At 36.7% G+C, this 23,138-nt stretch overlaps 1 protein-coding gene across 3 annotated transcripts in view; it reads left to right on the top strand.

The window, feature by feature from the left end:
• LOC132553964 (protein naked cuticle homolog 2-like) overlaps positions 1-23,138 on the top strand; it is an 89,803-nt gene that overhangs the window by 62,788 nt on the left and 3,877 nt on the right. For all 3 annotated transcript variants that reach the window (XM_060218263.1, XM_060218265.1, XM_060218264.1), the window contains 3 exons: positions 3,395-3,522; positions 13,199-13,300; positions 16,013-16,584. In XM_060218263.1, coding sequence (XP_060074246.1) covers positions 3,395-3,522; positions 13,199-13,300; positions 16,013-16,584 — 802 coding nt within the window. The remainder of the gene's footprint in view (positions 1-3,394; positions 3,523-13,198; positions 13,301-16,012; positions 16,585-23,138) is intronic.

Below are 23,138 nucleotides of genomic sequence, written 5' to 3'. Positions count from 1 at the left end.
TTATATAGATCTAGTATACCTGTGTCTCAGATCTCTATTATATAGATCTAGTATACCTGTGTCTCAGATCTCTGTTATATAGATCTAGTATACCTGTGTCTCAGATCTCTGTTATATAGATCTAGTATACCTGTGTCTCAGATCTCTATAATATAGATCTAGTATACCTGTGTCTCAGATCTATTATTATTTATATCTAGTAAACCACATCTTATATCTGTAATTTAGATCTTTCTTTGAAGTCATATGTATGGTTTTACATATATACTTGTACATATAGAATAATTTGAAACGATGACCTTCAATTGATTTTGTTTTCATATTGTTTGTAGTTTGACCTTGAGTAATTAGATGGAGTTTTGTTAGATTTACAAGATAAACAGTTAATTGCTATTATAGGGTCTCAAAACAATTTGCCAATTAGCCACATACAGCTGACACCTGAGTTATCATATACCAGTAGGTATTAGGTGATTAATTAGAAAAACAGGTAAGAAAGGGTTTACCTTTCAGTGAACATATGGTTATGATATATAGAACTAGTAGTACCTAATGGCAGATGTTTACTTAGTTAGTTGTTGTTATTATACAAATGTGTAGTTTTTAGACAGTGGAGGGAAGGATATTATCAATTTTTATAGAACAGAATTATTTCTTTTGTATACTGAATTCTGTAAAAGGGGTGGGACATTATGCTTGTGCATATAATGGAAAACATGGTATCTGTCACTCTGTTGACAGAGCATATGGTTCTTAGGCTCAATTTGTAGAGACATGGATTATCATGACAGACACCCACTTTCGATTCCTGTTGGGATGCTCAGCAGGTATATGACGTTTCCTGTTAAGTTACATCGGCTCCCAAAGAAATCCCAGAGGTAGCATATATAAGTCTCGGGTTGAGATTTAGGAAGTTTAAAAAAAAAACCAAGGGCTAGTGAGTTACAGACTGCTTTGATTAAGATCATGTCAGGATGTGTTTATCATGAAATGCTTATTAGAAAATTAAGTAAGATATGGGTAGAAGTGAGCAATAGATCAGAAGCAAAGTTGACAGTTTGTTTCGAAATAAAATCAAGAAATATCTCCAAGCGGAGAATTCTCCAAGAACCAATATCTGTCTGATGATGAGATCAGATAAGATCACTACCTAGTTATAGGTGATGTAGGTAGTAAAAGGCTAGTTATAGATATTAATATGCAGGTGCATGGTCTATATATCAGACTTTAAAAGGTTTTTAACGACCCCTGTACTCAATGTTCGAAAAATTATGACAGATTTATGGTAAATTTAGTACAATATACAAAAACTCCGTATTCACTTCAGACACAGCCGCATAGTGTTAATAAGTATGGACAGAAGGGTCACTCTTTAAAGGTCAACACCTCCTAACTACACAATCACTCAGTTTTCAAATATTTTTCTTTTAAATCTGCATCATGAAATTAATTTTAAAAAAACACCTGTTTATCGAAATATCAAAGAGATATCTAAAGTTTTTTACTTTTAACTTTTACTTAAAGGAGATTTGAAAAAAAAATTTGATAAAATCCCCATTCTCCAGGACTGTGGCACAAGTTTGTTTAATAATGAAATTTTATTTATTTATTTTATAGAATTAAATTTCTTGATGACCTACACAGATGTTTGAAGGTTATGATAATGGATCCTACTATATCTATATATATATGCATAAGACCTTTCAGCTTTACCTTTAAAAGAGAATCATGTTCTTATCAGATTGTGCAGTGTATTTTAATACTAAATGTATTATGATTCCAGATTTAGCTTTTGGTTAGGTTTTTATGTAAACCTGTAATATTGGTCCTTTTCATGTCTGTGTCGTTTAGCTTGTGTATTAAGTGTAGGATTTATTTGCTTTCATACACTAAAATAGACACATGGTGACTTGTGAATAAAAAAGCTGCATGCTTTAAGTTAAGATAGTGTGGGAGCTATCTGGATATTCTTTGAAGTTTGGTGATACCTGGCAGTTACATAATGACCTATAATAGAAGTTAAGCTTAGATTTACTGCCGCATGGTGTGTCAAATCCCTTTACACATGTCTTAATGAGATTCTCAGTACGTACATAAAGGTAGGAGGTTCACTGTTTACTTACCTGTAAAATCACCTGTATAAAGAGCCATAAAAACAAGAAGGTTTCATTGAAAGAATCATGTTTAATTGCAAAAACAGATTGGGTGAATGATATTTTTATGGTGAAATATTTCTTTAAACATGGAATGCTGTGAAGTTCATACTCCAATGAATGACATCACAACCTGTTTTGCCTGTAACACTGTTTTATATTAATTCTAGCATGCGATTCTGTCATTATATTCATTCTTATATGTGAAATAAATGATCACAGGACCAACAGGCAGAATTGATTGTTGTATTTAGATATACACACCCAATGGATAGACCTTGTTGAATCATCATACTGTAATTTTCTTGTTATATATTATACATTTCAGTTGTATAGACCAGTATTTGGTAACCTACTTTTAATCTGTCCCTTGCGTTATCACATCATAGTATTACCATGATAAAATTATTCATCTAACATTTATTAAATTCTCTTTAGATTTTTTTTTGGAAAATATCTTGTTTAATGTAGTTTTTGTATCTGGTATGTATTTCCCGGAATGATTACTAAGGTCTGTCAGACTTAAACACGGACATGATTACAGCAGCTAAATACTAATTCAATAATAGAACAGGCAGCATTCAGAAGAAGACACAAAGAGACATAACTTTGAACAGATGTCTGTGATGTCGCAAATTTAGCCTTTCAGAAAAAACAACTTGTTTAGTTGCCTTAATCACAGGCTCTGCTCATGAAGAGTTTTATGAAATTCAACATTAATAACTTGATGCTCCCCTTGGTAATGATTAATAACTGGATGCTCCCCTTCTTGCGAATGCTGGAGGAATGATGAATGGGAATGATGTAATGTGATATACCAACAGTCTGTTTGAATTTCTCTCTTAGTCTGGGCAGCCAATATTCCCAGTGCTGGCTGTTGGGGTTACCATAACCCCTCCCTCTGCTCTGTTGACCCAGCTGTAAGTTAGGCTATTGATTTTATAGCACTCCCTCCCTTGCACAGTCAGAGAGAGGACTTGAGCTGCTGATACAGGCCGTTTGAAATTTGAAAACCTAGAACAGCAGGATGCTTGCATGTCATCTTTATTTTCGAGTAATGCTTTTAAACAGCATGTATTATCACTTGATACCTCCACTCAAGAAATCTCACACCTTTTTCACATTTCTAACACATGAAGGATAAGACCTCGGTGGGAAACCAATATAAGCTTGATTTCACCACTATTAACTTGTTTTGTGACATGTAGGAACCAGGCGTCAAATTCCTCATTTTTTTACAGTTGAGTTACCACCCCAAAAGATGGACACAGATGCCAGCAAAATTTTAGCATTTGATCAAGCTGAATTGGATAAGAAAGAGAAAGGAGACAAGGAAGACAATAAAAAGGACACACGTTTAAACATAGAGGTAAGTTGTTTTAATTCTTTATAACAAAACTGGAAAGCTCCGTACCGTCATCGATATTGTGATCTATATAACATATATATATATATAGAGAATCTGTGGTGTTAGCCACACAGAAAACAGGTAAGTAACACAGATTGAATAATTGTAAAGCTAGATTTGTTTTAAAAATCCTACACGACTAAAGTATGAAAAGTCATGATATCAAAATAGTTTGTTTTTATGTGTAATGTTGGATAATGATTGAGAAATAGTAACATAGTAATTTATCGTAATCAAGCTTTAAATGTAGTTTCCTCATAAAAAAACATTTCTGTTAATCGATAAAGCCAATGGAATATATTAGTGTAAAATATGAGATGGAGTTTTCCTGATAACATGGAGAACACTGATAAGAATTGATTAGCACCAAATGTTGACTCAGACCCTGCAATACAATTAAGGATGATTGTCTCCTGAAAAGCTAGATTCCACATAGTGAGTGTGACTAAATGAGTGTGTTAGGATGCCAGAGTGAGACCTGTTTTACGATGAATTTTAGGTTACTGCGCTGACTCTAAAACAAAATACCCACAGGATAGGTTTTAATTATTACATTATATCTGGCTTCTGTGTTTGACAGCAATTTTATATGTAAGAGGAAATCAAAATAATTAAGTACTCCATCTCGGTGTGTGGTTCAGTCCTTAAAATATTTGTTTTGAAAAGGTTTTGTGAGCTGGAGATGTAGTCAAATGTTCCTGTGTCTTCATTACAGAATGTCATACTTGATGTTTAAAATCACATTGTAATTTCATTTAAATGTGAAATTAATACTCTTATCCCTATAGTTTATACTAAAATATTTTTTGAAGTTTAATTTTAGTTTTGAAAACTTCGAGGACATAAATTATATCAGGGGAAACATGAATTTTCGGATCGGAGGAAACATGAATTTGGGATAGCCTGTAGTATTCCTAGTCTTGTGATGTGTTCCTAGTCTTTGCTTAGTGCTTAAGCTGGCCCTCAGTATCACTAGCTTTGTGCTTTTGTTGGCCCAGGACATTGGTAGCCTGTGCTTTTGTTGGCCCAGGACATTGGTAGCCCGTGCTTTTGTCGACCTAGGACATTGGTAGCCTGTGCTTTTGTTGGCCCACAGCATTGGTAGCCCGTGCTTTTGTCGACCTAGGACATTGGTAGCCTGTGCTTTTGTCGGCCCAGGACATTGGTAGCCTGTGCTTTTGTCGGCCCAGGACATTGGTAGCCTGTGCTTTTGTCGGCCCAGGACATTGGTAGCCTGTGCTTTTGTTGGACCAGGACATTGGTAGCCCGTGCTTTTGTCGACCTAGGACATTGGTAGCCTGTGCTTTTGTTGGCCCAGGACATTGGTAGCCCGTGCTTTTGTTGGCCCACAGCATCGTGATCATGCTCTTCAGATTGGCCACAGCATCCTGAGCATGCTCTTCAGATTGCCCACAGCATCAGTAGCACATGCTTTGACAAATATCATCTCTAGCACATGACTAGTCCATGCTTTAGTTGGCCTACATCATCCCTAGCCCCTACTTTATTACAGACTGTGGTCAAGGTATGGTCAGTCTGCCAGTAACATTCAAATCTTTAAAACATCAACATGTCACATTGACAAGTATATTCTGACATAAAGGAGTTGATCAGAGCAACATTAACCTTTCATATGACTGACAATCCTTTGTGTATCTGTTTTATGGTTTGGAAAGACAACATGGTCAAAGTGGCTTGACAGTACACTACCCATAAAAATGGGCCCAAACTTTGATCAAACTGACCCATCGTACATTTTTACTGGCATATTATGCATGTGATGTTGTTGTAGTTGCTTGATATCAAAGCTTGACCTCTCATTGTTTTTGATTAGTATAATGGACATCACTCTGACCTGTCCACCTTTGTAGACACAACAATTTAGGATATGACACCAGACGCCTTCAAAGCTTAATTAACATATTTTGGGAATATGATTTCACTGCCTAAAATGGTTCCCAATCCCAAACTTCCTTGTATGTATAGAGGAAGTTAGAACATGAAGGTAATTCTCTAAGGCCTAATAGAAATATGATATCACTATATAAAATACCTTATATACTTCATGTGCCTAGTGATTTATCAGGTGTTGTAAACAATAAAATATACATGTTACTCTCCATCTTCCTCAAATTCTTGTCTGCTTTGCCCACTATCTGTCAGCTTCAGTTTTGACTAATACATACTCGGGCATTGTTGGTAAAGGTGTGAAATGGCTTGTGATGAGGCTATCATCATCAGAGCTCGTTAATTGATTATTGGTATTAAATGTGTAGCTGACTACGCCCAGTAAAGTAAGAAGAAAAACTGTGTTTAATTCGCTGTTTGCCACATGGTGTATTTTGCGTTTAATTGGCCCTTTACCATGGTGATTTGGTTCTATATAAATAAAGCTTCTACTAGCTTTATTGACCCTGTTTATAGATACCATTATCTGACCAGGTGAGGCAAACGAGGTGTTTCCTCTCCTGCTGGACATACACATAGGTGGAGACTAAAAACTGGTGCTTTGAAGTTGGTAATATCATAAATGCCTGTTGATGACTACTCGTGATTTTTTGCTATCAGACCCATAAGATGGTGGCAAATCAGCCTTCGCAGGAATGACAAAGGACGAGTAATGATATATGGGAGTTTTTCACACATGTCTGATTCAGTATCTAAATTACCTTTCTCTGTGATATTTCAACTTTGTGTAATTATTATTTGAAAGGTGTTGATTTTTACAGCATAGGTATTATGCTTTTTGCCTTAAAACTTTGAATCATGACTATACCTCTATCTCTGTGAAATAAAATACCTCCGTATTGTGACCACTTCTATGTACAATGTCCACACGACTACAGGTAAATAAAATACCTCTGTATTGTGACCAATCCTATGTATATAAATGTCCCATCACAGTTACCAGTAAATAAAATACCTCTGTATTGTGACCACATCTAAACACAATGTCCACACGGCTAAAGGTAAATAAAATACCTCTGTATTGTGACCACATCTAAACACAATGTCCACATGGCTAAAGGTAAATAAAATACCTCCGTATTGTGACCACATCTATATACAATGTCCATCACAGCTACAGGTAAATAAAATACCTCTGTATTGTGACCACATCTATATACAATGTCCACACGGCTACAGGTAAATAAAATACCTCCGTATTGTGACCACATCTACATCAATGTCCACACGGCTACAGGTAAATAAAATACCTCCGTTTTGTGACCACATCTATATACAATGTCCACACAGCTACAGGTAAATAAAATACCTCCGTATTGTGACCAATCCTATGTATATAAATGTCCCATCACAGTTACCAGTAAATAAAATACCTCCGTATTGTGACCACATCTATATACAATGTCCATCACAGCTACAGGTAAATAAAATACCTCTGTATTGTGACCACATCTATATACAATGTCCACACGGCTACAGGTAAATAAAATACCTCCGTATTGTGACCACATCTATATACAATGTCCACACGACTACAGGTAAATAAAATACCTCCGTATTGTGACCACACCTATATACAATGTCCATCACAGCTACATGACCACCTCTATATATATAAAATGTCAAATGTCCATCAAAATTACAGACAGTACATATAATATCTTGTATTTTGACTGTGATTTGAATGATTTTGTCTGACTTGTGAAGTCTTCACTCAATGGAATTCTCATTCTTTACACATTAGGTATCTGATTTAAAAATCTCCGATCTTCAGATTTCTGAAGTCTAGGTTGAATGCCAGAATTTCAAAGCCTTTATAGAATTCTGACATCCATAAATGTCTGAATCTATCTGCTCTTGATACATCCCTAATTTTCCAGTAAAGGTCACATTAATATCTCCCTTGTTTTGTAATATGTGACAGGTAAGCAGAATGATTTGTCTGTTAACTGTATGATATTGGACAGGTAAATAACTATAGATCCTTTTCCAGGTATTAGTTTTATAATGGAATAATTCCCTTGAAGTTAGTTGTTGGGTTTATTCATTAATTAACTATGTACACATAGACATGAGAGCTTTCCCTACCCACGTCTAAAACAGGCAGTCATGTGTTTACATCTTGATCGTGTGACTGATTGACTTCAGTGAGGAAATTGTTTTATGTGCTGATGAACCTTAACGACAGGTATTCTGCCTTTGATGTATCCTGGCGAGGTGATGGATGATCAGAATCAGTGATTATAGACATGCTCCCTCTGACTATCGCAGCAATACATCTCTCATAGATGTAGTCTAAAATTCACCTTTTGTACTGTACATTCTACCATCTGTACATCTAAGCTATCTCTTTAGCTTTTGTATAAATCGCCAACATTCCATCTTCTGTACATGTAGATTACATTGTACCCTCTGTACATGAAGGTTACATTGTACCCCCTGTACACGTAGGCTACATTGTACCCCCTGTACACGTAGGCTACATTGTACCCTCTGTACACGTAGGCTACATTGTACCCTCTGTACACGTAGGCTACATTGTACCCTCTGTACACGTAGGCTACATTGTACCCCCTGTACACGTAGGCTACATTGTACCCTCTGTACACGTAGGCTACATTGTACCCTCTGTACACGTAGGCTACATTGTACCCACTGTACATGTAGATTACATTGTACCCTCTGTACACGAAGGTTACATTGTACCCTCTGTACACGTAGGCTGCATTGTACCCCCTGTACACGTAGGCTACATTGTACCCTCTGTACACGTAGGCTACATTGTACCCTCTGTACACGTAGGCTACATTGTACCCCCTGTACACGTAGGCTACATTGTACCCTCTGTACATTGTACCCCCTGTACACGTAGGCTACATTGTACCCTCTGTACACGTAGGCTACATTGTACCCACTGTACATGTAGATTACATTGTACCCTCTGTACATGTAGGCAACATTGTACCCTCTGTACATGTAGGCAACATTGTACCCTCTGTACATGTAGGCTACATTGTACCCACTGTACATGTAGGCAACATTGTACCCACAATACATGTAAGCTACATTCTACCCACTGTACATGTAGGCTACATTGTACCCACTGTATGTAGGCTACATTGTACTCACTGTACATGTAGGTTACATTGTACCCTCTGTACATGTAGGTTACATTGTACCCACTGTACATGTAGGCTACATTGTACCCTCTGTTACTGTAGACTTTCATCTTCTATACAGGCAAGCTATCAGCTTCAACCTTCTGAACATGTAATCTACCTTCTATCTTTTGTTGCCTACATTCCAGGTTTCATACCTGCAGCAGCCATATATGTACTTAACTCTGCTCTCACATGATAGCAAGGCAAGATAAGCATTAGCCACATTGCATGACTATTGTACCATTAGAGAACATTTCACCTGTAATATTGATGTTATCTGGTATTAATTAGGTCAGAATTACACTTTAAATATTCTTTGTTCCAGCAAAGATGTACTTATATTTAACGGATCTTGTGTATGGCTTACTTACGGAAATGTTTGTAAACCTCAAAGTAAACTTTGGTTAATATTGTATAAACATGTCTGAAGATCCTTAATAAATTCTATACAAATGTGTATTAAAAGTGTGATTTTTAAAAAGTTGGACGTTCTGAGGGTAATTTTACATAGACCTTCCATCATAACTTTTGAAGTACGGAAATATTCAGTATAATTATCATGGGCACTTATTACTTCCACATATTCCATTTACCAGATGGGAAATTCTCCCAATACCGTAACCATTATTATGGAGTATCTAATGGGTGTTTAATGATAGATAGTTACAGGTGTTAGATAGGTTCTAACATTTGATCAGCAAAGTATTCACATTTTACGTAACTATCACCATAACCAGACTTTATAGCTTTTCAAATTGGAAATATTTTAATGTAAGTGTTTTACTGGTTTTTTAGAAAATGTTTGTGGTGTTGGTGATGCTATCTCTATACTCCATTAATATGAGTACTTTGTGTAAGGCTTAGATAGCTATATAGACTATAGACCTGCTGACGGCTGAAGGTTTGGTACTTAGGGATCCTCTCGGTCCATCGCCTACTGTTGTTTCTGTACTACAATCACATTTTAAACGATAGATCAGGGTTGCCAATTTTTGTTTCTGTCTGGAGAAAATTAATTGAAAGGTTTAAGGATCAGCTCAGTCCTTTGGGTACCTTTGTGTTTGTGTTACAGTTACATTTTAAACGGATAGATTAGGGCTGCTAAGTTTGTTTCTGTTAGGAGAAAATTAATAGAAAGGTTTGTAGTATTGAAGACTGAAGTTTGTTTTTTTAAATTTGAGTCTTTTTGCTACTGAAATGTATTTGGAATGTTACAGAAAGATATAAAGTGTGTAAGTAATGAGTAACCTACACAGACACCTCTGTGTCCTGATAGAATTTAAACGGCTCTAGTTTAATTTTGGAAACAAGGATCAGGATTTGTTGTTTTTAAATAAAAATAAAAAGGAATTAGAAAAAAGGTTATTATAAATTTAACATGTTTTCAGTGCCATTAAAAAGTGTGTATATCTTTGTATGGTTTTATTTGTTTGGGTAAATATCTAGTTCATCATCTGTATCTATACATCAGGCCAAAATTGTCCTACATAACAGATGTAAGATTTTTTCACCTACTTTACGGAGCATGTCTGAAAAAGATATTTTTCATACAGAAATGATAACAATATTTTATTTTTTGTATCACACATTTCAAGGAGATATGTTTCACAGGAAACTTTTCATATTTCAAAAGATTTTTATAGGATTTTGTTTGTGTACAACAGAAACCATCTGTTGTCTGCTGTGTAAGTACTGTGTCTCAATTCTCTTGTTTCTCCCTTTGAAGATGATCCAAGCATTATCACAATCAAATGATCATTTCATTTTTAAACAAACAGAAAATATCCTGACTTTTTCATCGACCTTCTAATGTAACATGGATGGTTGTTTTATGTTTTTCCTGTCAAAGGATCCAGCCCTTTGATTGTGCGGCCTGCATTATGTTTCCTATAACAATACCATCCTATATTTGCCTTTGTATAAGTGAACACCAGCATATAACTACAATCAACCCGGTATAACTAGGACCTCGGCAGCCAGCTTCCTACTCGCATACCTTTTCACTGAGTGTTCAAGACCTATCATTTAGGTATCAAGATTCTGGGTACTTAGTGGCTGTAATTAATCTGATCTCAGTTGTTGAGGTTCAGATGAAAAAAAAAGCGGAAAAACATTGAGAATTATGTTAAATCATTGTTTATGTTCAGCTTTCACCTCTTTCCGTAATGTTTAAATTAAATTTTATGTCTTCATGATTACGCGGTGGAATTTGATTATTTATTTCAGAATTTCTTCAAATCTGGTTTTTAGTATTAATGAATTGTTACAAAACACAGTAGATGTACCTCAACAGAAAATATCCTCAGCTTTCATGTGTATACTTTAAGAGCTTGCCTGGTTCTAGGTGAAGTGTAGTAAATGATTGTTCTAGAGTTCTTACCAGTATTCAGAAGTGGAGTTTTTATTTTGGAATATCGGTTGAGTTGTTGTAACAGCTGGGTGTTGGAGATTGTCCACACATTCCAGTGTTAGAGTTTTATCTGTGCAATGACTAAGGATTTCAGTGGCTGGCTTCAGGACTTGAGCCACCAATAGTTTCTATGTAGAGTTCCTACTGTCTACCTGTCCAAAACTATCTGCTATCAGATACTGGGCAGATAGTGGATGGTATGTGACTTGTATCTGATGTTTTTGCCAGGGTATCTGACATTTTTGAGGGGATAATCACCTCCCATTCGTTTGGAAGCTGACGGGTGCTATAAGCCATCAGGGAGAGAGTCCCTCATCCACTGGTATTTGCTTGTTAGAACAGAGACAGTGTTTTGTGTGTTCTGTGTTGATGTGTAGGACTCTAAACTGATAAGATGTTGTTGTGTTTTGTCCTAATTGGAGGAGTGTCCTTTGTTTTATATTGACAGATTCCAGCTTCCGACCTCATCATCTACTGGAAAGCCGAGCTTTCATATTGAAATTGTTTCAGCTCTTTACCTTTATTTTTTTTATCAAATTTTTGTAATAGGACTTTATGATCAGTTGAGGTTTTACAAATAATAAAAGTTTTGGGTTGAAGATTAAGAGAACCAAATCCAGCGCTATAACAAGTTTTATCTATGTTACCTGGCATTCTTCTTAACAATGGGATAAGTTTGCAGTCAAACACAATTGTCAGTAGATGATGAAATATCAATAGATTTGGGAAATTATTTTACAACATAAAACAACGTATTTGACTGTAGACAAATCAGTGTTTGTGAATGCAGAGAAAACTTGTCTCTGCTGAAGATGTATGCTTGATAAAGGCTTATTACCAGAGAAAACTTGTGTCTGCTGAAGATGTATGCTTGATAAAGGCTTATTACCAGAGAAAACTTGTGTCTGCTGAAGATGTATGCTTGATAAAGGCTTATTACCAGAGAAAACTTGTAATGCTGAAGATGTATGCTTGATAAAGGCTTATTACCAGAGAAAACTTGTAATGCTGAAGATGTATGCTTGATAAAGGCTTATTACCAGAGAAAACTTGTAATGCTGAAGATGTATGCTTGATAAAGGCTTATTACCAGAGAAAACTTGTCTCTGCTGAAGATGTATGCTTGATAAAGGCTTATTACCAGAGAAAACTTGTGTCTGCTGAAGATGTATGCTTGATAAAGGCTTATTACCAGAGAAAACTTGTAATGCTGAAGATGTATGCTTGATAAAGGCTTATTACCAGAGAAAACTTGTCTCTGCTGAAGATGTATGCTTGATAAAGGCTTATTACCAGAGAAAACTTGTAATGCTGAAGATGTATGCTTGATAAAGGCTTATTACCAGAGAAAACTTGTAATGCTGAAGATGTATGCTTGATAAAGGCTTATTACCAGAGAAAACTTGTCTGTGCTGAAGAGGTATGCTTGATAAAGGCTTATTACCAGAGAAAACTTGTAATGCTGAAGATGTATGCTTGATAAAGGCTTATTACCAGAGAAAACTTGTCTGTGCTGAAGATGTATGCTTGATAAAGGCTTATTACCAGAGAAAACTTGTAATGCTGAAGATGTATGCTTGATAAAGGCTTATTACCAGAGAAAACTTGTCTCTGCTGAAGATGTATGCTTGATAAAGGCTTATTACCAGAGAAAACTTGTAATGCTGAAGATGTATGCTTGATAAAGGCTTATTACCAGAGAAAACTTGTCTCTGCTGAAGATGTATGCTTGATAAAGGCTTATTACCAGAGAAAACTTGTAATGCTGAAGATGTATGCTTGATAAAGGCTTATTACCAGAGAAAACTTGTCTGTGCTGAAGATGTATGCTTGATAAAGGCTTATTACCAGAGAAAACTTGTAATGGTCTCTAGTTTCCAAGAGAAGTAAAAGATAAAACATAATGACACTAGTAATTATTTACCTTAAAACCCACAAGCTTCTTGAAGAATCCAAAAGACAAGTATTCCTAGTGGAAAAATGAATATTCTAGAGTAAAGTCACCATTCACTGTATAGTACTACATGGTGTGCTCTCCTCTCACACTACCTTCTTTTTAGTAATGACTGTATTAGGGATATCATACTTTGTGTTACAGGAGTTTGAGTGTGGGGTGAAATTTGGTGGCACAGACAACAACAAACAGGAGTGGTCCTTTACTCTCTACGACTTTGATGGGCACGGCAAGATTACAAAAGAGGTTGGTATCAAAACTCATTACAGTTTTTATAATAAAGAGGAGTGAACAATTCAAACAGTGATACAGTTAAGATGTTTTGTGTTGTTAGATGAAAATTCTGTAAGTAAATAAGGACTGATGGGCAATGTTAAATAGAATTTGGGGCATCAATTCATACATATATAGCACAAATACTGTTTAGTGTAGAGGGCCAAAGATTAAGGTAGACAGAAACTATATTCTTAGAACCTAAAGAAAATCATGAAGCATTTAAACCACATGGTGGTGCATATGACTCCATACTTGGGTACTTGGGTGAACACTCCAGTCTAAGGACAGGGACAGAAACCTTAACCTTCCTCACTTGGGTGAACACTCCAGTCTAAGGACAGGGACAGAAACCTTAACCTTCCTCACTTGGGTGGACACTCCAGTCTGAGGACAGGGACAGAAACCTTAACCTTCCTCACTTGGGTGAACACTCCAGTCTAAGGACAGGGACAGAAACCTTAACCTTCCTCACTTGGGTGAATACTCCAGTCTAAGGACAGGGACAGAAACCTTAACCATCCTCACTTGGGTGGACACTCCAGTCTAAGGACAGGGGACAGAAACCTTAACCTTCCTCACTTGGGTGAACACACCAGTCTAAGGACAAGGACAGAAACCTTAACCTTCCTTTGAAGGGTAGATGTTCCAGAGTAAGAAAAAAAGTCAAATGTTTGAAAGACAAAAGTTGTTGAATAGTTTGTCATCAGAACAGGGCTAGAAGAGTGTGGGGTAGGCATTGTCTGATAGGATTCATGGAAGTGACTTTGTAGAGGAGCACTAATATCTAGACAATATGCACACTGAAAATGACATGTCATTTGGTATGACGCCCATTGACAATGTATGATATGACACAGATGCTAGGCGAACAAAAACACCAATGATTATTAGTGCTAGTTGATATATCATCTTGCTGAATACCTGTTTACGTGTGACATGCAGTCATGTCGAGGTCTCACTTAACTGCCAGCTTGTCAGTTTGCATATTAAATGGTAATTTACATAATTTTGTTATTATGATCAGCCTTGCACATGTTGGGAGCTATGACAGGATGTCAAACCCAAGTTCTGTTTACATTAAATATTGATGAAGTCAATACCTTGTGTACACCTTGTCCCATCCTGTCCTTCTCTATTGTCCCATCCTGTCCTCCTCTATTGTCCCATCTTATCATCAAAAAATGCTATCAGCGATGATTTTGTTTGGCATGTTTTCTTCAACTTTGCAGCTGGCAAGGAGAGGAGATGGCACTGTTGTTTCAACCGATCATTTAAACAATTTTTTCAGAGATTCTTACAATTTATAGCTATTGAAGCAAGCAATGCTTTTCACAATGTGTAGGAAATGTACAGATCTCAATAGTAGAATTGTGTAAATGTAACTGGTAACAGATAATTACAATAACGTTAGAAATTACCTGTAAAAGATCATTACAAGAACGTTAGAAATTACCTGTAATAGATAATTACAATAACGTTAGAAATTACCTGTAATAGATAATTACAATAACGTTAGAAATTTACCTGTAATAGATAATTACAATAACGTTAGAAATTACCTGTAATAGATAATTACAAGTACGTAAGAAATTAACTGTAAAAGGTAACAAAAATGTGTGTGAAGTTACCTGTAAAAGAAAATAAGGGAAAATGTGTGAAATTACAAAATTACTTTGTACCTGGAAAACATAAAGATAAAAATGTGTGACATTACATGTAAAAGATGATTACAAAAATGTGTGACATTACATGTAAAAAATGATTACCAAAGAGGTATGAAAATACTTGTAAAAGAAAATCATAAAAATGTATGAAAATAACTGTAAAAGATAATTACAAAAAATGAAAAAAAAAATGATTGTAGAAAATAATTACAAAAAATGTAGGAAAATATGTGTAAAAGATATTCACAAAAATGTGTGAAAATGCTTGTAAAAGATAATCTAAGAAATGTAGGAAATTCCAAAATCACTTGTACCTCTTTAAAAGATAATCACAAAAATGTGCAAAGTCTTAAATTTCCTGTAACACAGTGTTAATGAATCTCCAGGTCTGATTAATTACAAGTAGACAGAGCAGTGGGCAGCAGTGCTGTTCCAGGCCATTAGTGTATTGGGCAGCTTTCCAGCCTCAGTAAATTATTTTTGATTTTCATCCTATGGTGGTGTGTACCAAATTTCTTGAAGTCAGGGTTTTCAGTGTTTGAGATAACCGTGTCAGTGTTTGGCCAGTTTATTGTTGCTGTCAGAAGTCCAACACAAGAGAGAGTTGTGCTCTGTGAATCCCTGACCCTCACAAAGGCTAAAAAAGATTATCAGCATCATATGTTTGTGGTTGGTGTGTGTTTGCGGGTTTATGTGCAGTGTACGTGCAGACTTCTGTGGTTACAACTTGCTTTGAACTTTCTAGTATCAACTGCAAACCAGCTAAAATGTTGGTTAACTCAACAACTTTAGAATTTTCAGCAGATGCATATCTAGCATAGTTTTATGTTATTACAGCTAGCATTTTGGAAAATCATTTCATGTTACCGTGGTGATATAAATGTTGATTAATAACAGAGTGACCTTGAAGTGGGTTCACTTGGAAAGCAGTGAGCTCATCTGGATGCTATAAAGACAAAGCACATCTGTACTATGTGGTATTTTGTGACGTAATTGTTTACTGTTTGGTCTGTTTCAGGATCTCGCCAGTTTGTTGAAGGCTCTTTATGACGCCGTTGGGTCATCCATCAAAATACCTTCAAACGGAACAAAAACACTCAAGTTACGTCTGACTGTAGGACAAGATGGCTCCCAGTTACCGGGCAACCGGACGTCACCTTTAAAAGTGAAAGACTGCGGGAAAGACAAAGTGAAGGAAATATCAAAATCAAAAGATTCTCCTAAATCAAAAGAATTCTCTAAGTTGAATAACCTTACACGAACTCATGTTCAAATGCCAATTAAGTGCAACAATGAAAATAAAGTGCAGTCTTCAACTGGTGTGAACCCAACCTCGTGTCAAGGTATCAATCAGACATCGTGTCAGGGTCAAGGGGTCAATCATACTTCATGCCAAGGTCAAGGGGTCAACCAAAGATCTTGTCAGGGTCAAGGGGTCAACCAAACATCCTGTCAAGGTCAGGGGGTCAACCAAGGATCTTGTCCAGGACAGAGCTGCACTAAAAGGATACAGCTGACTTCCCAGGAACAACAAGAACTTGCGGAACTTGTCCAAGAAAACATGGAGCGTAATCACATTAAACAACTACGGTAGGTAACAAGAATTAGATGGTAATTTATGTGCCATGTTACCTTGAATGCTTGAGTATTGCTGATTCTAAAAATAATGACTTACCTTAACGGAACAGAAGTGTTTAAATAAAACATATCAAAAAGCAGGATAAGCAGTAGACATTCATTAAAAATTCAAATAGTTTCAAATAAAAAATAAGAAATGTTAAAATAGGAAGAAAACAATGGCTTAAGGTCATGAATACAAAAACAGCAAATGGTACCAGAATGGGCAAGTATAGTAAAAGTTCACTGTGTTTACAGCAAATCAGGCTGCAGCATCTGTGACTTTAAACAGTTAAGATTCCAGAATACTTGACTCACTTTCTGTACATTTTGATATTCAAACAAATATTTAGTCCTGTTTTGATCTATGATCAGGTTATTGGATACGGATCAGAGAAATTTCAATTTTATGCTCGTTCATCTTTATAAGCGTTGTATTTTGGTATTGATCATGAAGACATAGGATATGATTTATAGCACCTGGTATGAAAGGATGAAAGCTAACCCATTTTGTACAGGTGGGGCAATCTAGTGCTGAGCTATGAAAGCCTTCACACAACATGACTAGCTCTGAATGGGTTTTTGAGTACTCAATGGCGTTTATCAGTGTGTAAAGGACCATAGGTGGCTACACGACTCTCACTGAGTTTTATTAGAAATAGCATCACCCACAGCTGTGTCATTCTAAATACTAAATTAGGGCACTTTGAAAGCAGCCCAGCAATATTCTTTCTCTGGTTTTGTTTGGTTTGATGTCCTCCTATTGTAATGGTGGGTCAGATAATATCTACAACACAGGATGAAAGTTATCCAACATTATGTACATAATATGTGTTTAAGTATATCTCTATGTCAGCTGATTTTCAGCTGTGGTTACTAAACACAAACATGTGTTGTAAGCTGTCTGATAATTGACAGCATTTACAATTGAGGGGGAAATAGTCCCTACAAAATTTTAATGCTGTCTGGATGTAATGATAGTTTGAAATACCTACCATGTAATCAGAGCTGTATACCTCACAGTGCGACAGCTGCACCATTAACAGGTATATAATAACAATAGTTTACATTATTAGACCTGTACCAATGGTTATAACTTCAGTCATAGTCCCTATCATTATCACATCAACCTGAAACTGGGGAAGGTTTTAGATCTAAATGGATTAGATGTAGCTTTTATATAATACAGACATTTTTGGATGCCCTCGTGAGATGATAATCCATCGCATCACTTATGTGATATCATGTTATCCTGTTTAACATGGTAAGTCTATTTGGCAGAAACCTACACATAACATTTTGTGTGCAACATTCCATGAATGAAACCATAAGACATTTAAAATTTTATTTAAATTTGATTAAACAGCATATTCTTAATTAGCATTGATTAATATCACTACTGTCCTCTGTGTCTTATTATTTTCATTGATATGACGGTCGCTGTCCCAGATTCTTCTCCTTGCTTCAAACCTTTGTCATCAACCATTGCTAATTGATTTAAACTTTGTCATACAAAATCTGTTCCTCTTATATCTGTTTACTGGGTCTCCTCAAAATTTTGGAAATGGTGTCCCTGATTCAACTGAATAAACCTGCAAAAATGATTGTAATGTCACGGTAGTGGTAGCTCTTTGGCAATAAAAGCCATTTCCAACTTTAATGAAATTATACTATACATATTCGGAGTTCATAATGTTATAAGCACCATTTCCACGAAGGTCTTTGTAAATACAAAGCAGGGAGCTGATTTACTTATCTAAGCTTTAGTATGTAACCTCTGTTGTATCAACATGACACAACAGTACCAGTGTAACATGGATTATTGAATCGGAATTGTTATTTAGGTATACTGAAAATCAGGATGGGAAAATGTGATGGATGACACAAGTATTGTCACAAATCTACAGAAATGTCTTAAATACACTGGACATACACAGTATGTTATTTGGTAATATAATGAGCTACAGCGTCATCCGACTTGTTACACATAATAGAATGTGTTTCACATCAGCAGTTGTACTGGCCTTTATGGCTGTTAAGTTGGAACCTTTGAAATTGAAATTGCTGATAAAAGAGAATAATTTAAATGTCACTTCCTCAACGTGTTGAGACCAGCCCATCTAGAGACCTTCATAACTGCATACATGTCTCCTTTTCAAAGGCAAACCTGAACCCTGCAAAGGCATACATTTTTTATGATGAAGATATTTATTCATCATTTGCAAAAAGAATTATTTAATCATGGTGTGGAAATAAATCAGAACTCAGCCTTTGTGACAGAGGACAAATGGCATTGTTTTGGTCTCTGGGGAGAAGATGGTAGGTAAAAGACTCCTTGTAACCAAGATTGTTTCTTTTGTTTTTCATCTTGTCTCCAGACTCATCCTGCCTTTTGTCTGCCTCTTTCTGTCAAATGTAGGGAGTGTGTCTTTGAAACAGCACACTTCAAACCCTTGTAGAAGCTTTACATAATGAGTGTAATGGCCCCATATATTCTGTAGGTGTTATTATATTCACTTTGATCCTTGCTGCTTCAGAGTATCTGTGGGTCCTGCTTGACTACCTACAGAACCCGCTCAGCAGTTGATGGTTCTGGTTGGTCCCTGGAGTCAAGCCTATATATTGACACACCGTTCTGTTGAGTAGCTACTACTATACCTTTGTACATCAGGACTCTGTGTTATTTTTTTTCTCACTTGGTTGTCATGGTAACCAGATTGTTGTCTCTTCTTTTATGTCTTAAAAGTGCAAGGTTTACTGTAGGATTGATTTTACGTTAAGAAGATATTAACACTTGTTCAGTATGTGACCTTTATTTTTGGTGGCTACCCTTGTAATAACCTTGATTTTGAAGATGGACTGTCAAAAGCTATATATAAGACAATCAACATGGAGTTTTTTTCCCTAATGATAGTTATATGTAGCAGAAAGCTATTAAACAAACACAATTATTCAGGAATATGCAACTTGTGATAATTACTGCAATACCTAAAAAATCCTACCTAATTGGATTTTCACATTGCCCCCACTATAGCAAAGTCCTACCCCATACCATTTGTACATTATCCTCACAGTCTACATTCCCCCACTATAGCTAAGTCCTACCCAATACCATTAGTACATTATCCTCACAGTCTACCTACCCCCTACTATAGCAAAGTCCTACCCCATACCATTTGTCCTACCTCATACCATATAGCTAAGTCCTACCCAATACCATTATACCTCACAGTCTACCTACCCCCTACTATAGCAAAGTCCTACCCCATACCATTTGTACATTATCCTCACAGTCTACATTCCCCCACTATAGCTAAGTCCTACCTCATACCATTAGTACATTATCCTCACAGTCTACCTACCCCCTACTATAGCTAAGTCCTACCTCATACCATTAGTACATTATCCTCACAGTCTACCTACCCCCTACTATAGCTAAGTCCTACCTCATACCATTAGTACATTATCCTCACAGTCTACCTACCCCCTACTATAGCTAAGTCCTACCTCATACCATTAGTACATTATCCTCACAGTCTACCTACCCCCTACTATAGCTAAGTCCTACCTCATACCATTAGTACATTATCCTCACAGTCTACATTCCCCCTACTATAGCTAAGTCCTACCTCATACCATTTGTACATTATCCTCACAGTCTACCTACCCCCTGCTATAGCTAAGTCCTACCTCATACCATTAGTACATTATCCTCACAATCTACATTCCCCCTACTGTCTGTCCTGTAGTTTGATACCTTCTGTACATTTCCCTTGGTGTGGTAGAGAAGTGAGTCTGTATTGTTGGCTGTCATGTCCACTAATTAGAGAATATATAGCCTTGTTCCGGACAGTGATCAGTTTCATGACCAATTCTTTGATATTGCCATAAGCCTTTGATTTATACAAATTATTAATTTATAGCCAGTGTACTGGATACACATACATCCCTAGGATGAAAGACAAGCATTATCATGTATTTAATCTAGAATTTTTTTTCTATTTCTTGTGGGGTTGTTCCTTTTAAGTTGGATTCATCCTTGTCCCGTGCAGTAATTACGTGAAGTCGTGATCATCCCCTTGTGAAACTCGCCAACAAAACAGATCAGGTCAATCGTACTACGATTCATCTCTGAGTGATGGCATTTTATATGTATTGGCTCCTATCTGTTGTCTCGGTGAAGAAACAGAAGAAAGAATAAAAGAGTCAGTGAATGGGGTTTGGCTTTGATCCTGCTTTGATCCGACTGCTTTAATTCATTTAAGGAACCAATCAATGCCTTCTAATGAGAGCTTTGTTGTTCATGGAGTGTCAAAGGCAGAGATTTAAACATTCGAGAGATTTGGATAATTAGCCATTGGCCAGCAGCTGGTAGTTAATAATTCTTGACTTTTTGGACATGCAAGTCAGCAGCTGAATCGAGAGCACATTTGGATGACTCTGTAATTAATTGTACAAAGAATTTTCCTCACTTTGATGTAAAGGTCCTCAGGCAAATCATATTTTTGAGTTATGATGTGATTGACTTATATGTGGTCTGCTGACATAAACTAGGTCTAACCAAGCAATTACAGCACTTTATAGATTGAGCTGCACAACTCAAGGTCTGTGGTTGAATAGGTGTGTGTTATAATATACTGTTTAATGCATTTCATCACAGTTAAATTATGGCTGTGACCTGCATTTTATAACCATGTGTAATTTGTTACTTATCTTTTATCATTAATTTAGGCGTTATTTTAAGAGACGAGTCTAATCAGGTATCACATCAGTCATTGTTTTTTATGATGGGTGTAATCATTCAATTTTTAAGAACCACTCGGTTCTTAAGACACATCTTGGGAGACAGGTTTAAACAGCATGTTTTTAGGGACATGTTTAATCGCCCCAAATCTCAAGGGACAGGTTACAATCAATGGATTGAGGGACAGATTACTCAATTGTTTAAGGGATGGGTTATTCTGTGAGCTGTTTGAGGGGTGGATTAATCAGACAGTTGTTTGAGGGACGGGATAATCAGACAGCTGTTTGAGGGACGGGTTAATCAGACAGCTGTTTGAGGGATGGGTTAATCAGACAGCTGTTTGAGGGGTGGGTTAATCAGACAGCTGTTTGAGGGACGGGTTAATCAGACAGCTGTTTGAGGGGTGGGTTAATCAGACAGCTGTTTGAGGGACGGGTTAATCAGACAGCTGTTTGAGGGACGGGTTAATCAGACAGCTGTTTGAGGGACGGGTTAATCAGACAGCTGTTTGAGGGACGGGTTAATCAGACAGCTGTTTGAGGGACGGGTTAATCAGACAGCTGTTTGAGGGACGGGTTAATCAGACAGCTGTTTGAGGGACGGGTTAATCAGACAGCTGTGTGAGGGACGGGTTAATCAGACAGCTGTTTGAGGGACGGGTTAATCAGACAGCTGTTTGAGGGACGGGTTAATCAGACAGCTGTGTGAGGGACGGGTTAATCAGACAGCTGTTTGAGGGACAGGATAATCAGACAGCTGTTTGAGGGACGGTTTATTCAGACAGCTGTTTTAGGGACGGGATAATCAGACGGCTGTTTGAGGGACGGGTTAATCAGACAGCTGTTTGAGGGACGGGTTAATCAGACAGCAATGTTTGTGTTAAATCAGTATGAATCCACCCAGAACAATGTCCTAAGATATTGTTTGATATCAGGATTTGGAGAAAAGTAGGTTAACATATGTTAACTGATATAACATTTGGTCTTAACGAGATCTTACAACAATGCCATCAGCACATAAAAGTTTCAACAGGTTGTACAAACTGAGAGCTAATAAGATGCTCTTTTTCTTGGTATGGAAAATGATTTCGAAATCACAAGATCTATTTATTGATAAAAGAAAACTCCTATCGAAATATTGAATTTAATTAACAAACCATTTTCTAGTTGCCCAAACTAGATACTTGACCAGCAGTTGTAGATATCTAGGAGTCCCTCTGTTGCTTTACGGTCAGGCTGACTTTGAAGTTGCCCAGATTCAGCTACTGAAAAGGACTTAGAAGCATCAGTTCCATAGGGACTGTAAACTTCTAGGCAATCTCATTTACACAAATTGATTGATAACACTTCATGGAAGGCAGACCCTCTTACATCAAAGAGTTTTCAAAGATGTGTTTGGTTCTTTAAAGTGTCTCTGTTCACAGGGAGCCAACTGCATGTATGGCTTTATCAAAAATATTGCCAAGACAATAAATTTGTGTTGTGATGGAGTAAAAGCAGGCTTATTCTTTCCTTGGAGATCAATAATCACTACAGAAATTTGACATGACTATATAGGTAATTAAATGCCAATTTATATATTGGAGAGGCGTCTCATCCTGATAGCTTTGTGTACAAACGCTGGTTTTGTTTTATGTTTCATTGTTGTGACTTTGAAGTAGCGTTAATCTATAGGAGGGGAATGTCGATGCCCTTTCATGAGACTCCTAGTCAATGGACAGGAGGGAGGGAATAGACGGCATCATACACGGACGTCTAAGGGCATTATCTAACCAAGTATGTTC

This window comes from Ylistrum balloti, unplaced genomic scaffold (genome assembly GCF_031769215.1).
Source record: "Ylistrum balloti isolate Yb309-2 unplaced genomic scaffold, AGI_CSIRO_Ybal_v1 Utg370368, whole genome shotgun sequence".
NCBI classification, from domain to species: Eukaryota; Metazoa; Mollusca; class Bivalvia; order Pectinida; family Pectinidae; genus Ylistrum; species Ylistrum balloti.
The sequence above is the reverse complement of the archived record's forward strand: the minus strand, read 5'-3'. Positions and strand labels throughout refer to the sequence as shown.